We start from the raw sequence: 17,327 nt of genomic DNA, 5'->3' as shown, positions 1-17,327 counted from the left end.
TCATCATGACTAGTGAGTTTATAATCATGACTAGTGAGTTTATCATCATGACTAGTGAGTTTATAATCATGACTAGTGAGTTTATCATCATGACTAGTGAGTTTATAATCATGACTAGTGAGTTTATAATCATGACTAGTGAGTTTATAATCATGACTAGTGAGTTTATAATCATGACTAGTGAGTTTATAATCATGACTAGTGAGTTTATCATCATGACTAGTGAGTTTATAATCATGACTAGTGAGTTTATCATCATGACTAGGGTTCTACTCAGGTTAGGGTTAGGTTTCCACTCACAGCTGATGGTGATCCCCAGCTCCACTCCAGGTTTCTTTGGCAGCTTCACGTGGAACGTTCCAGAACTGGGGATGACGGATTCTGGAACAGAGAGACGGGTCAGAGAGACGGGTCAGAGATAGACGGGTCCACCAGAGTTCTATAGCAGATGACTGACAGGAAGTCTGATACGCATCAAACTGAACACCTAACCAACCTCTGCATCGCCACTAGTGGTGGGGGAAAAAAAATCAATATTGCAATATCTTGTTGCGCTCTCTGTCGCAATAAATAATCGATAAACTGACGGCAAATATGGATATTTTTTTACAACACAGATAATGGATTTACGCGGTTGTCACAGTTTTACATTTAACAGCCTAGCAGCAGTGAGGTTCGATGCTAAATCAAGTTTCTTACTGACTTTTCAGTATTAGAAACAAAGCAGTGACTGTCCTGGTTTATATAAAACATGTTATTAATGTTCATGCACTTTAATGTCCTGGTTTATATAAAACATGTTATTAATGTTCATGCACTTTAATGTCCTGGTTTATATAAAACATGTTATTAATGTCCATGCACTTTAATGTCCTGGTTTATATAAAACATGTTATTAATGTTCATGCACTTTAATGTCCTGGTTTATATAAAACATGTTATTAATGTTCATGCACTTTAATGTCCTGGTTTATATAAAACATGTTATTAATGTTCATGTACTTTAATTTTTCCAGCTGTTACAGTGTTTACATTTACCAGAGTAGCAGTAGAGAGGAAATACACAAATGTACTTTCTTTGTACATTGTAGGAAGTTTTGGCATTGAGTAAATGCATAACTACAGACGTTTTCCTTTTCATGGGTATTTCTTCTTTTTCAATCAAATTTATGGTGAGAGCTCGACTTGGCGGGAATTGATCACAAATTCGTCTGTTTGGAGTTGCCATTGATGAACCAGAGACTGAAGACAGACGGAAAATTACTGAGTCTGTCTGTTTTCAATATAATTGTTGATTCTATAATCTGGCCTTGACAGGGCGGTTTGGCCGATCGCCCTAGTCACAATCTCCCTGGTGGAATGTAAACAAGGTGGCTCTGCCCCCACTAACCCTCCCCTCTCAGGAACATCTGTGGACCTGTTTCAGAACTGACCGAGCCGTCTGATAACATCAAGGACATTGGCTGAGAGCAGCTCTGAGTGAAGTTCACGGATTTACCGCTCACACACACTTACTGATAACCACACCTTCCTCATTCTCCCTTCCTTCCCAGCCCCCCCAACGCAGTCTCCGGGTTTCGAGCGCCACGAAGCCGCGGCGATCACTTGAATGTGCCACACCCCCCCCCCCCCCCACATGCAAGTCTTGTGATGATGTTTGTTGCTTTGTGTGCCGAGGTGTTTTTTGCACCTTGACACAGCGTATTATATTCAGTGTGAAGATGTTTCTCCCCCCCCCCCCCCCCCCCCCCATCCCAGTGTTACCCTTGGAAAAAACAGGCGCACAAAAACCATTGTGTCGCCGCCGGTGTATGCAGAGTCAAGAACAGTTTTCTAAACTGACCTAATAAACCTGATTCTGATTCTGATTCTGATATATCGTTGATGAAATTTCTTACAATATATTGAATATGGTAGATATCGTGATATTATGGTTGTCGTGGCCACGTATCGCCACAGTATTGAATCATGAGTTATCGTATCGTCCCAGGGACCAAACGGGACCAAACTGGACCAAACTGGATCAAACTGGATCAAACTGGACCAAACTGGACCAAACTGGACCTAACTGGACCAAACTGGACCTAACTGGACCAAACGGGACCAAACTGGACCAAACTGGACCAAACTGGACCTTCTCTGACTCACCAGCCACGTCGAACTCAATGTCCAGCGTGAGCCGGGCCGTGATGGACGAGTCCCGGAGCAGCTGGTTCGTTTCCTCCAGAGTGGAGTCTTCGGTCGGGACGCCGTTGATGGACAAGATTCTGTCCCCGATCTGCATGATCCCGCACCTGGAGACACAGGAGGACAGGTGGTACCAGAGCCTCGGATGGAGGTTCTGGTGGTTCTGGTTCTGGTCCGGTTCTGACTCACCTCTCGGCCGGGCTGTCCGGGTCGATGTAGGCGATCAGCGGGGGGGAGGACAACGTCTCCGTAGCGAAGACGCCACCCTGAAGCTGCAGCCCAAACCCCATAATCCCGTCTCCTAGCAACAGAACCTCCGTGGTCTCCGTGTGGACGACCTGTCCCGCCAGACCCACGGTGCTGGAGGCCAGGGGACACTGGGGGGACAAGGAGACACTGGTTAGAGGCCAGGGACACTGGGGGGACAAGGAGACACTGGTTAGAGACCAGGGACACTGGGGGGACAAGGAGACACTGGTTAGAGGCCAGGGACACTGGGGGGACAAGGAGACACTGGTTAGACACCAGGGACACTGGGGGGACAAGGAGACACTGGTTAGAGGCCAGGGACACTGGGGGGACAAGGAGACACTGGTTAGAGACCAGGGACACTGGGGGGACAAGGAGACACTGGTTAGAGGCCAGGGACACTGGGGGGACAAGGAGACACTGGTTAGAGGCCAGGACAGGGACACTGGGGGGACAAGGAGACACTGGTTAGAGGCCAGGGACACTGGGGGGACAAGGAGACACTGGTTAGAGGCCAGGGACACTGGGGGGACAAGGAGACACTGGTTAGAGACCAGGGACACTGGGGGGACAGAGACACTGGTTAGAGGCCAGGGACACTGGGGGGACAAGGAGACACTGGTTAGACACCAGGGACACTGGGGGGACAGAGACACTGGTTAGACACCAGGGACACTGGGGGACAAGGAGACACTGGTTAGAGGCCAGGGACACTGGGGGGACAAGGAGACACTGGTTAGACACCAGGGACACTGGGGGGACAGAGACACTGGTTAGAGGCCAGGGACACTGGGGGGACAAGGAGACACTGGTTAGACACCAGGGACACTGGGGGGACAGAGACACTGGTTAGAGGCCAGGGACACTGGGGGGACAAGGAGACACTGGTTAGAGGCCAGGGACACTGGGGGGACAGAGACACTGGTTAGAGGCCAGGGACACTGGGGGGACAGAGACACTGGTTAGAGGCCAGGGACACTGGGGGGACAAGGAGACACTGGTTAGAGACCAGGGACACTGGGGGGACAAGGAGACACTGGTTAGAGGCCAGGGACACTGGGGGGACAAGGAGACACTGGTTAGACACCAGGGACACTGGGGGGACAAGGAGACACTGGTTAGAGGCCAGGGACACTGGGGGGACAGAGAGACTGGTTAGAGGCCAGGGACACTGGGGGACAAGGAGACACTGGTTAGAGGCCAGGGACACTGGGGGGACAAGGAGACACTGGTTAGACACCAGGGACACTGGGGGGACAGAGACACTGGTTAGAGGCCAGGGACACTGGGGGGACAAGGAGACACTGGTTAGAGGCCAGGGACACTGGGGGGACAGAGACACTGGTTAGACACCAGGGACACTGGGGGGACAGAGACACTGGTTAGAGGCCAGGGACACTGGGGGGACAGAGACACTGGTTAGAGGCCAGGGACACTGGGGGGACAAGGAGACACTGGTTAGAGGCCAGACCAGGGACACTGGGGGGACAGAGACACTGGTTAGACACCAGGGACACTGGGGGGGACAAGGAGACACTGGTTAGAGGCCAGGGACACTGGGGGGACAAGGAGACACTGGTTAGAGGCCAGGGACACTGGGGGGACAAGGAGACACTGGTTAGAGGCCAGGCCAGGGACACTGGGGGGACAGAGACACTGGTTAGACACCAGGGACACTGGGGGGACAAGGAGACACTGGTTAGAGGCCAGGGACACTGGGGGGACAGAGACACTGGTTAGAGACCAGGGACACTGGGGGGACAGAGACACTGGTTAGAGACCAGGGACACTGGGGGGACAAGGAGACACTGGTTAGAGACCAGGGACACTGGGGGGACAAGGAGACACTGGTTAGACACCAGGGACACTGGGGGGACAAGGAGACACTGGTTAGAGGCCAGGGACACTGGGGGGACAAGGAGACACTGGGGGGACAAGGAGACACTGGTTAGACACCAGGGACACTGGGGGGACAAGGAGACACTGGTTAGAGGCCAGGGACACTGGGGGGACAAGGAGACACTGGTTAGACACCAGGGACACTGGGGGGACAAGGAGACACTGGGGGGACAAGGAGACACTGGTTAGAGGCCAGGGACACTGGGGGGACAAGGAGACACTGGTTAGACACCAGGGACACTGGGGGGACAAGGAGACACTGGTTAGAGGCCAGGGACACTGGGGGGACAAGGAGACACTGGTTAGAGGCCAGGGACACTGGGGGGACAAGGAGACACTGGTTAGACACCAGGGACACTGGGGGGACAAGGAGACACTGGTTAGACACCAGGGACACTGGGGGGACAAGGAGACACTGGTTAGACACCAGGGACACTGGGGGGACAGAGACACTGGTTAGAGGCCAGGGACACTGGGGGGACAAGGAGACACTGGGGGGACAAGGAGACACTGGTTAGACACCAGGGACACTGGGGGGACAAGGAGACACTGGTTAGAGGCCAGGGACACTGGGGGGACAAGGAGACACTGGTTAGAGGCCAGGGACACTGGGGGGACAGAGACACTGGTTAGAGGCCAGGGACACTGGGGGGACAAGGAGACACTGGTTAGAGACCAGGGACACTGGGGGGACAAGGAGACACTGGTTAGACACCAGGGACACTGGGGGGACAGAGACACTGGTTAGAGGCCAGGGACACTGGGGGGACAGAGACACTGGTTAGAGGCCAGGGACACTGGGGGGACAGAGACACTGGTTAGAGGCCAGGGACACTGGGGGGACAGAGACACTGGTTAGAGGCCAGGGACACTGGGGGGACAGAGACACTGGTTAGAGGCCAGGGACACTGGGGGGACAAGGAGACACTGGTTAGAGGCCAGGGACACTGGGGGGACAAGGAGACACTGGTTAGACACCAGGGACACTGGGGGGACAAGGAGACACTGGTTAGAGGCCAGGGACACTGGGGGGACAGAGACACTGGTTAGAGGCCAGGGACACTGGGGGGACAAGGAGACACTGGTTAGAGACCAGGGACACTGGGGGGACAAGGAGACACTGGTTAGAGGCCAGGGACACTGGGGGGACAAGGAGACACTGGTTAGAGGCCAGGGACACTGGGGGGACAAGGAGACACTGGTTAGAGGCCAGGGACACTGGGGGGACAGAGACACTGGTTAGAGGCCAGGGACACTGGGGGGACAAGGAGACACTGGTTAGAGACCAGGGACACTGGGGGGACAAGGAGACACTGGTTAGAGACCAGGGACACTGGGGGGACAAGGAGACACTGGTTAGAGACCAGGGACACTGGGGGGACAGAGACACTGGTTAGAGGCCAGGGACACTGGGGGGACAGAGACACTGGTTAGAGGCCAGGGACACTGGGGGGACAAGGAGACACTGGTTAGAGGCCAGGGACACTGGGGGGACAAGGGGACACTGGTTAGAGGCCAGGGACACTGGGGGGACAAGGGGACACTGGTTAGAGGCCAGGGACACTGGGGGGACAAGGAGACACTGGTTAGAGGCCAGGGACACTGGGGGGACAAGGGGACACTGGTTAGAGGCCAGGGACACTGGGGGGACAGAGACACTGGTTAGAGGCCAGGGACACTGGGGGGACAGAGACACTGGTTAGAGGCCAGGGACACTGGGGGGACAGAGACACTGGTTAGAGGCCAGGGACACTGGGGGGACAGAGACACTGGTTAGACACCAGGGACACTGGGGGGACAGAGACACTGGTTAGAGGCCAGGGACACTGGGGGGACAAGGAGACACTGGTTAGAGGCCAGGGACACTGGGGGGACAGAGACACTGGTTAGAGGCCAGGGACACTGGGGGGACAGAGACACTGGTTAGAGACCAGGCCAGGGACACTGGGGGGACAGAGACACTGGTTAGAGGCCAGGGACACTGGGGGGACAAGGAGACACTGGTTAGACACCAGGGACACTGGGGGGACAAGGAGACACTGGTTAGAGACCAGGGACACTGGGGGGACAAGGAGACACTGGTTAGAGGCCAGGGACACTGGGGGGACAGAGACACTGGTTAGAGGCCAGGGACACTGGGGGGACAAGGAGACACTGGTTAGAGGCCAGGGACACTGGGGGGACAGAGACACTGGTTAGAGGCCAGGCCAGGGACACTGGGGGGACAAGGAGACACTGGTTAGAGGCCAGGGACACTGGGGGACAGAGACACTGGTTAGAGGCCAGGGACACTGGGGGGACAAGGAGACACTGGTTAGACACCAGGGACACTGGGGGGACAAGGAGACACTGGTTAGAGGCCAGGGACACTGGGGGGACAAGGAGACACTGGTTAGAGGCCAGGGACACTGGGGGGACAAGGAGACACTGGTTAGACACCAGGGACACTGGGGGGACAGAGAGACTCGTTAGAGGCCAGGGACACTGGGGGGACAGAGAGTCCAGGTTAGTTAGGAAGTATTCTGTCAGCAGCGTTCACAGAGAGCCGTGTTGCTCTGCAGCTCTGACTTTGCTTCCCCTCCTGCAGAAGCGCATTTAAAAATCATTCCGACAAAGTCTATGGTGTTCTTTCTTTGTTACGAGACAGTAGGGCTGCACGATTTTGGACAAAATGAGAATCACGATTTTTTTGCTTAGAATTGAGATCACGATTCTCTCACGATTTTTTTCCAATATAAAATTTATTGCACTTATTACTTTAACTTTGCAACAGCTGAACAAAAATATAATAACAATAAACATCTCTCTTGTCTTTAAATAATTTAAACAATAATAACAATTTTGAACAATATTTGTTCCTCCCTGAGTTGAACACCCTTTCAGAAAGGGGACTTGTAACAGATCCTGTAGTTCTGAGGCAACAAATTATTCCTCTGGCTGCTTTTTGCTGTAACAGCTGACATTGAACATAAAAACAATAAACATCTCTCTTGTATTTAAATCATTTTAACAATAACAATTTTAACAATATGTATGTGCAATATGTGTCAGGTGATGAGAAAGGTAGATGTTTCTCCAAATGTAATCCACAATCATTAACAAAATATAACAAACATGACAACATGATAGTTGACCATGACAGGACTACAACAACCTAGAACATAGGCCTAGTCCTTTTTTTATGCAGCCATCTTTAAATTATTATTATTTTTTTTTAAATCGTCGTCATTTGGAAATGAGATCGCGTTCAAGCATGAATCGAGATCGCGATTTTTTAACGATTAATCGTGCAGCCTAGCGAGACAACATACTGGAAATCACAACCCAAGGTCCTCCAGGTTAGGGTTAGGGCTAACACTAACCTAAGTTAAGGTTAGCCCTAACTTAGGTTAGGGCTAGCTTAGGTTAGGGCTAACACTAACCTAAGTTAAGGTTAGCCCTAACTTAGGTTAGGGCTAATCTAACTTAGTTTAGGGCTAATCCTAACCTAAGTTAGGGTTAGGGCTAATCCTAACCTAAGTTAAGGTTAGGGCTAACTTAGGTTAGGGCTAATCCTAACCTAAGTTAGGGTTAGGGCTAATCCTAACCTAAGTTAAGGTTAGCCCTAACTTAGGTTAGGGCTAATCCTAACCTAAGTTAGGGTTAGGGCTAATCCTAACCTAAGTTAGGGTTAGGGCTAGTGACCTCCAGGTGACTCATCAGCACACACAACCACGTCTGAAGGTTTAGTTTCAGACTTGATGAAAGATAAATCTTCCATCCAGACGTCGTCATGTCCACGTTGCTCTGCTGCTCGTCTTTTTACAAGTGTCTGTATGAAGCTTAGAGTTGAATAGCTGATTTCATCTTTAGCCTCCAAAAATATGACGCTGTATCTGGTGGATAGAAGCTAAATATGAAAATAATAAAACGTCACACTACGAACTGCCCCCGCCATAATTCAGAGCAGAAGAGGCAGAAAAGGTGACGAGAGGAAAACTTTTAAACAGATTCCTGCATCTCTGAATCAGTGACATCATTATTTACACGGCATTAAGATGATTTGGTTTGGCTTTGGTCGTCGGTGGTGGTTTTCACTTTACAAATCACAGACATGGAGGATTAAAATCACACATTCTCCTTAGTAGTTAGTAGTTAGTGATCCTTTAATCTTAGTAGTTAGTAGTTAGTGATCCTTTAATCTTAGTAGTTAGTAGTTAGTGACCACGACATGATGACATGAGGAAAAAGTTGAAATTTTGAGGAAAAAGTTGAAATTTTGAGGAAAAAGCGCACGAAAAAACGCACGAACGCACGTAAAAACGCACGAAAAAAACGCACAAAAAAATGCACGAACGCACGCAAAAACGCACGAAAAAACGCACAAACGCACGAAAAAACGCATGCACAAACGCAAAAACGCACGAAAAAACGCACGAAAAAATGCACGAAAAAATGCAAAACGCACGCACGAAAAAGTTAGTTAGTTAGTTTCAGTTAGTGTCTGCAGAATCTCAGATCCTTTAATCTTAGTAGTTAGTAGTTAGTGATCCTTTAATCTTAGTAGTTAGTAGTTAGTGATCCTTTAATCTTAGTAGTTAGTAGTTAGTGACCACGACATGATGACATGAGGAAAAAGTTGAAATTTTGAGGAAAAAGCGCACGAAAAAACGCACGAACGCACGTAAAAACGCACGAAAAAAACGCACGAAAAAATGCACGAACGCACGCAAAAACGCACGAAAAAACGCACAAACGCACGAAAAAACGCATGCACAAACGCAAAAACGCACGAAAAAACGCACGAAAAAATGCACGAAAAAATGCAAAACGCACGCACGCACGAAAAAGTTAGTTAGTTAGTTTCAGTTAGTGTCTGCAGAATCTCAGATCCTTTAATCTTAGTAGTTAGTAGTTAGTGATCCTTTAATCTTAGTAGTTAGTAGTTAGTGATCCTTTAATCTTAGTAGTTAGTAGTTAGTGATCCTTTAATCTTAGTAGTTAGTAGTTAGTGACCACGACATGATGACATGAGGAAAAAGTTGAAATTTTTAGGAAAAAGCGCACGAAAAAACGCACGAACGCACGTAAAAACGCACGAAAAAACGCACGAAAAAACGCACAAACGCACGAAAAAACGCATGCACGAACGCAAAAACGCACGAAAAAACGCACGAAAAAATGCACGAAAAAATGCACGAACGCACGAAAAAGTTAGTTAGTTAGTTTCAGTTAGTGTCTGCAGAATCTCAGATCCTTTAATCTTAGTAGTTAGTAGTTAGTGATCCTTTAATCTTAGTAGTTAGTAGTTAGTGATCCTTTAATCTTAGTAGTTAGTAGTTAGTGACCACGACATGATGACATGAGGAAAAAGTTGAAATTTTGAGGAAAAAGCGCACGAAAAAACGCACGAACGCACGTAAAAACGCACGAAAAAATGCACGAACGCACGCAAAAACGCACAAACGCACGAAAAAACGCATGCACGAACGCAAAAACGCACGAAAAAACGCACGAAAAAATGCACGAAAAAATGCACGAACGCACGAAAAAGTTAGTTAGTTAGTTTCAGTTAGTGTCTGCAGAATCTCAGATCCTTTAATCTTAGTAGTTAGTAGATAATTGATCCTTTAATCTTAGTAGTTAGTAGTTAGTGACCACGACATGATGACATGAGGAAAAAGTTGAAATTTTGAGGAAAAAGTTGAAATTTTGAGGAAAAAGCGCACGAAAAAACGCACGAACGCACGTAAAAACGCACAAAAAAACCCACGAAAAAACGCACAAAAAAATGCACGAAAAAACGCATGCACGAACGCAAAAACGCACGAAAAAACGCAAAATGCACGCACGCACGAAAAAGTGAGTTAGTTAGTTTCAGTTAGTGTCTGCAGAATCTTAGATCCTTTAATCTTAGTAGTTAGTAGATAATTGATCCTTTAATCTTAGTAGTTAGTAGTTAGTGACCACGACATGATGACATGAGGAAAAAGTTGAAATTTTGAGGAAAAAGTTGAAATTTTGAGGAAAAAGCGCACGAAAAAACGCACGAACGCACGTAAAAACGCACGAAAAAACACACGAAAAAACGCACGAAAAAACGCACGAGAAAACGCAAAAACGCACGAAAAAACGCACGAAAAAACGCAAAACGCACGCACGCAGGAAAAAGTGAGTTAGTTAGTTTCAGTTAGTGTCTGCAGAATCTCAGATCCTTTAATCTTAGTAGTTAGTGTTTAATCCAGCAGGTTCCCGTCTGAAGGCGTGACCAAGAATGAATATTTTGTGTTTTACTGACAGAAGTTCAAATGTGGTGATAATAATGTGAAACTCCCGACCCGTCAGAGACAGAGATCCTGAAGAGTTTCCTCAAAGATAAAGATCTTAAAGTCCGAGGTTTTAGGAGTCACTTACAGGAACTCTTGAAGTCTTTTTTCCGGTTCTTCCTCCTCATCATGGAGCTGCGAGGGCTGGTGGGATAAGCGTTCCTGGGAAGACTGCTCATGTTCAGGGACGAGAGGCTGTAGGCCGACATGGACCCGGGGGAGAACGAGTGGCTGAGGGCTGAGGAAGAGAGAGAACGAGTGGCTGAGGAAACAGAGAACGAGTGGCTGAGGAAACAGAGAGAACGAGTGGCTGAGGAAACAGAGAACGAGTGGCTGAGGAAACAGAGAACGAGTGACTGAGGAAACAGAGAACGAGTGGCTGAGGAAACAGAGAACGAGTGGCTGAGGAAACAGAGAACGAGTGGCTGAGGAAGAGAGAGAACGAGTGGCTGAGGAAACAGAGAACGAGTGGCTGAGGAAACAGAGAACGAGTGGCTGAGGAAACAGAGAACGAGTGGCTGAGGAAACAGAGAACGAGTGGCTGAGGAAACAGAGAGAACGAGTGGCTGAGGAAACAGAGAGAACGAGTGGCTGAGGAAACAGAGAACGAGTGGCTGAGGAAACAGAGAGAACGAGTGGCTGAGGAAACAGAGAACGAGTGGCTGAGGAAACAGAGAACGAGTGACTGAGGAAACAGAGAACGAGTGGCTGAGGAAGAGAGAGAACGAGTGGCTGAGGAAACAGAGAACGAGTGGCTGAGGAAACAGAGAACGAGTGGCTGAGGAAACAGAGAGAACGAGTGGCTGAGGAAACAGAGAGAACGAGTGGCTGAGGAAACAGAGAACGAGTGGCTGAGGAAACAGAGAACGAGTGACTGAGGAAACAGAGAACGAGTGACTGAGGAAACAGAGAACGAGTGGCTGAGGAAACAGAGAACGAGTGGCTGAGGAAACAGAGAACGAGTGACTGAGGAAACAGAGAGAACGAGTGGCTGAGGAAACAGAGAACGAGTGACTGAGGAAACAGAGAACGAGTGGCTGAGGAAACAGAGAACGAGTGGCTGAGGAAGAGAGAGAACGAGTGGCTGAGGAAACAGAGAGAACGAGTGGCTGAGGAAACAGAGAACGAGTGGCTGAGGAAACAGAGAACGAGTGGCTGAGGAAACAGAGAACGAGTGACTGAGGAAACAGAGAACGAGTGACTGAGGAAACAGAGAACGAGTGACTGAGGAAACAGAGAACGAGTGACTGAGGAAACAGAGAACGAGTGGCTGAGGAAACAGAGAACGAGTGACTGAGGAAACAGAGAACGAGTGACTGAGGAAACAGAGAGAACGAGTGACTGAGGAAACAGAGAACGAGTGACTGAGGAAACAGAGAACGAGTGACTGAGGAAACAGAGAACGAGTGGCTGAGGAAACAGAGAACGAGTGACTGAGGAAACAGAGAACGAGTGACTGAGGAAACAGAGAGAACGAGTGACTGAGGAAACAGAGAGAACGAGTGGCTGAGGAAACAGAGAGAACGAGTGGCTGAGGAAACAGAGAGAACGAGTGGCTGAGGAAACAGAGAACGAGTGGCTGAGGAAACAGAGAACGAGTGGCTGAGGAAAAAGAGAACGAGTGACTGAGGAAACAGAGAGAACGAGTGGCTGAGGAAACAGAGAGAACGAGTGACTGAGGAAACAGAGAGAACGAGTGGCTGAGGAAACAGAGAGAACGAGTGGCTGAGGAAACAGAGAACGAGTGGCTGAGGAAACAGAGAGAACGAGTGACTGAGGAAACAGAGAGAACGAGTGGCTGAGGAAACAGAGAACGAGTGGCTGAGGAAACAGAGAACGAGTGGCTGAGGAAACAGAGAGAACGAGTGGCTGAGGAAGAGAGAGAACGAGTGGCTGAGGAAACAGAGAACGAGTGGCTGAGGAAACAGAGAGAACGAGTGGCTGAGGAAACAGAGAACGAGTGGCTGAGGAAACAGAGAGAACGAGTGGAACGAGACGAAAAAACGCACGAACGCACGAAAAAACGCACGAAAAAACGCACGAAAAAATGCACGAACGCACGCAAAAGCGCACGAAAAAACGCACGAAAAAACGCACGAACGCACGAAAAAACGCACGAAAAAACGCACGAAAAAACGCACGAACGCACGAAAAAACGCACGAAAAAATGCACGAACGCACGCAAAAGCGCACGAAAAAACGCACGAAAAAACGCACGAAAAAACGCACGAACGCACGAAAAAACGCACGCAAAAACGCACGAAAAAACGCACGAACGCACGAAAAAACGCAGAGAGAACGAGTGGCTGAGGAAACAGAGAACGAGTGACTGAGGAAACAGAGAGAACGAGTGGCTGAGGAAACAGAGAACGAGTGACTGAGGAAACAGAGAGAACGAGTGGCTGAGGAAACAGAGAGAACGAGTGGCTGAGGAAACAGAGAACGAGTGGCTGAGGAAACAGAGAGAACGAGTGACTGAGGAAACAGAGAACGAGTGACTGAGGAAACAGAGAACGAGTGACTGAGGAAACAGAGAGAACGAGTGACTGAGGAAACAGAGAACGAGTGACTGAGGAAACAGAGAACGAGTGACTGAGGAAACAGAGAGAACGAGTGACTGAGGAAACAGAGAGAACGAGTGGCTGAGGAAACAGAGAGAACGAGTGGCTGAGGAAACAGAGAGAACGAGTGGCTGAGGAAACAGAGAACGAGTGGCTGAGGAAACAGAGAACGAGTGGCTGAGGAAAAAGAGAACGAGTGACTGAGGAAACAGAGAGAACGAGTGGCTGAGGAAACAGAGAGAACGAGTGACTGAGGAAACAGAGAGAACGAGTGGCTGAGGAAACAGAGAGAACGAGTGGCTGAGGAAACAGAGAACGAGTGGCTGAGGAAACAGAGAGAACGAGTGACTGAGGAAACAGAGAGAACGAGTGGCTGAGGAAACAGAGAACGAGTGGCTGAGGAAACAGAGAACGAGTGGCTGAGGAAACAGAGAGAACGAGTGGCTGAGGAAGAGAGAGAACGAGTGGCTGAGGAAACAGAGAACGAGTGGCTGAGGAAACAGAGAGAACGAGTGGCTGAGGAAACAGAGAACGAGTGGCTGAGGAAACAGAGAGAACGAGTGGAACGAGACGAAAAAACGCACGAACGCACGAAAAAACGCACGAAAAAACGCACGAAAAAATGCACGAACGCACGCAAAAGCGCACGAAAAAACGCACGAAAAAACGCACGAACGCACGAAAAAACGCACGAAAAAACGCACGAAAAAACGCACGAACGCACGAAAAAACGCACGAAAAAATGCACGAACGCACGCAAAAGCGCACGAAAAAACGCACGAAAAAACGCACGAAAAAACGCACGAACGCACGAAAAAACGCACGCAAAAACGCACGAAAAAACGCACGAACGCACGAAAAAACGCAGAGAGAACGAGTGGCTGAGGAAACAGAGAACGAGTGACTGAGGAAACAGAGAGAACGAGTGACTGAGGAAACAGAGAGAACGAGTGGCTGAGGAAACAGAGAACGAGTGGCTGAGGAAACAGAGAACGAGTGGCTGAGGAAACAGAGAACGAGTGGCTGAGGAAACAGAGAGAACGAGTGACTGAGGAAACAGAGAGAACGAGTGACTGAGGAAACAGAGAACGAGTGACTGAGGAAACAGAGAGAACGAGTGGCTGAGGAAACAGAGAGAACGAGTGACTGAGGAAACAGAGAACGAGTGACTGAGGAAACAGAGAACGAGTGACTGAGGAAACAGAGAGAACGAGTGGCTGAGGAAACAGAGAACGAGTGACTGAGGAAACAGAGAACGAGTGGCTGAGGAAACAGAGAACGAGTGACTGAGGAAACAGAGAACGAGTGACTGAGGAAACAGAGAACGAGTGGCTGAGGAAACAGAGAGAACGAGTGGCTGAGGAAACAGAGAACGAGTGGCTGAGGAAACAGAGAACGAGTGGCTGAGGAAACAGAGAGAACGAGTGGCTGAGGAAACAGAGAACGAGTGACTGAGGAAACAGAGAACGAGTGACTGAGGAAACAGAGAACGAGTGGCTGAGGAAACAGAGAACGAGTGACTGAGGAAACAGAGAACGAGTGGCTGAGGAAACAGAGAACGAGTGACTGAGGAAACAGAGAACGAGTGGCTGAGGAAACAGAGAGAACGAGTGGCTGAGGAAACAGAGAACGAGTGACTGAGGAAACAGAGAACGAGTGGCTGAGGAAACAGAGAACGAGTGGCTGAGGAAACAGAGAACGAGTGGCTGAGGAAACAGAGAGAACGAGTGGCTGAGGAAACAGAGAACGAGTGACTGAGGAAACAGAGAACGAGTGACTGAGGAAACAGAGAACGAGTGACTGAGGAAACAGAGAACGAGTGACTGAGGAAACAGAGAACGAGTGACTGAGGAAACAGAGAACGAGTGACTGAGGAAACAGAGAACGAGTGACTGAGGAAACAGAGAACGAGTGGCTGAGGAAACAGAGAACGAGTGGCTGAGGAAACAGAGAGAACGAGTGGCTGAGGAAACAGAGAACGAGTGACTGAGGAAACAGAGAACGAGTGACTGAGGAAACAGAGAACGAGTGGCTGAGGAAACAGAGAACGAGTGGCTGAGGAAACAGAGAGAACGAGTGACTGAGGAAACAGAGAACGAGTGACTGAGGAAACAGAGAGAACGAGTGACTGAGGAAACAGAGAACGAGTGGCTGAGGAAACAGAGAACGAGTGACTGAGGAAACAGAGAGAACGAGTGGCTGAGGAAACAGAGAGAACGAGTGACTGAGGAAACAGAGAACGAGTGACTGAGGAAACAGAGAACGAGTGGCTGAGGAAACAGAGAACGAGTGACTGAGGAAACAGAGAGAACGAGTGGCTGAGGAAACAGAGAGAACGAGTGACTGAGGAAACAGAGAACGAGTGACTGAGGAAACAGAGAACGAGTGACTGAGGAAACAGAGAACGAGTGACTGAGGAAACAGAGAACGAGTGGCTGAGGAAACAGAGAGAACGAGTGACTGAGGAAACAGAGAACGAGTGACTGAGGAAACAGAGAACGAGTGACTGAGGAAACAGAGAACGAGTGGCTGAGGAAACAGAGAGAACGAGTGGCTGAGGAAACAGAGAGAACGAGTGACTGAGGAAACAGAGAGAACGAGTGACTGAGGAAACAGAGAACGAGTGGCTGAGGAAACAGAGAACGAGTGACTGAGGAAACAGAGAACGAGTGGCTGAGGAAACAGAGAGAACGAGTGGCTGAGGAAACAGAGAGAACGAGTGACTGAGGAAACAGAGAGAACGAGTGACTGAGGAAACAGAGAGAACGAGTGACTGAGGAAACAGAGAGAACGAGTGGCTGAGGAAACAGAGAACGAGTGGCTGAGGAAACAGAGAACGAGTGACTGAGGAAACAGAGAGAACGAGTGACTGAGGAAACAGAGAACGAGTGGCTGAGGAAACAGAGAGAACGAGTGGCTGAGGAAACAGAGAACGAGTGGCTGAGGAAACAGAGAACGAGTGGCTGAGGAAACAGAGAGAACGAGTGGCTGAGGAAACAGAGAGAACGAGTGGCTGAGGAAACAGAGAACGAGTGACTGAGGAAACAGAGAGAACGAGTGGCTGAGGAAACAGAGAGAACGAGTGGCTGAGGAAACAGAGAACGAGTGGCTGAGGAAACAGAGAGAACGAGTGACTGAGGAAACAGAGAACGAGTGGCTGAGGAAACAGAGAACGAGTGACTGAGGAAACAGAGAACGAGTGACTGAGGAAACAGAGAACGAGTGACTGAGGAAACAGAGAGAACGAGTGGCTGAGGAAACAGAGAACGAGTGGCTGAGGAAACAGAGAACGAGTGACTGAGGAAACAGAGAACGAGTGACTGAGGAAACAGAGAACGAGTGACTGAGGAAACAGAGAACGAGTGACTGAGGAAACAGAGAGAACGAGTGGCTGAGGAAACAGAGAACGAGTGGCTGAGGAAACAGAGAACGAGTGACTGAGGAAACAGAGAACGAGTGACTGAGGAAACAGAGAACGAGTGACTGAGGAAACAGAGAGAACGAGTGGCTGAGGAAACAGGGAACGAGTGGTTGAGGAAACAGAGAGAACGAGTGGCTGAGGAAACAGAGAGAACGAGTGGCTGAGGAAACAGAGAGAACGAGTGACTGAGGAAACAGAGAGAACGAGTGACTGAGGAAACAGAGAACGAGTGGCTGAGGAAACAGAGAACGAGTGACTGAGGAAACAGAGAACGAGTGACTGAGGAAACAGAGAACGAGTGGCTGAGGAAACAGAGAACGAGTGGCTGAGGAAACAGAGAGAACGAGTGGCTGAGGAAACAGAGAACGAGTGACTGAGGAAACAGAGAACGAGTGGCTGAGGAAACAGAGAACGAGTGGCTGAGGAAACAGAGAACGAGTGGCTGAGGAAACAGAGAACGAGTGACTGAGGAAACAGAGAGAACGAGTGGCTGAGGAAACAGAGAACGAGTGGCTGAGGAAACAGAGAACGAGTGACTGAGGAAACAGAGAACGAGTGACTGAGGAAACAGAGAGAACGAGTGGCTGAGGAAACAGAGAGAACGAGTGGCTGAGGAAACAGAGAACGAGTGACTGAGGAAACAGAGAACGAGTGACTGAGGAAACAGAGAACGAGTGACTGAGGAAACAGAGAGAACGAGTGGCT

At 49.4% G+C, this 17,327-nt stretch overlaps 1 protein-coding gene across 1 annotated transcript in view; it reads right to left on the bottom strand.

The window, feature by feature from the left end:
- Positions 1 to 17,327, bottom strand: part of grip1 (glutamate receptor interacting protein 1) — a 128,877-nt gene that overhangs the window by 38,289 nt on the left and 73,261 nt on the right. Inside the window, exons 11-14 of the mRNA XM_061714321.1 lie at positions 10,725 to 10,878; positions 2,377 to 2,583; positions 2,149 to 2,294; positions 301 to 381 (exon numbers count right to left, since the gene is read on the bottom strand). Coding sequence (XP_061570305.1) covers positions 301 to 381; positions 2,149 to 2,294; positions 2,377 to 2,583; positions 10,725 to 10,878 — 588 coding nt within the window. The remainder of the gene's footprint in view (positions 1 to 300; positions 382 to 2,148; positions 2,295 to 2,376; positions 2,584 to 10,724; positions 10,879 to 17,327) is intronic.

This window comes from Cololabis saira, chromosome 23, assembly GCF_033807715.1.
Source record: "Cololabis saira isolate AMF1-May2022 chromosome 23, fColSai1.1, whole genome shotgun sequence".
NCBI lineage: Eukaryota > Metazoa > Chordata > Actinopteri > Beloniformes > Belonidae > Cololabis > Cololabis saira.
This window is presented reverse-complemented; position numbering and strand designations above follow the sequence as displayed.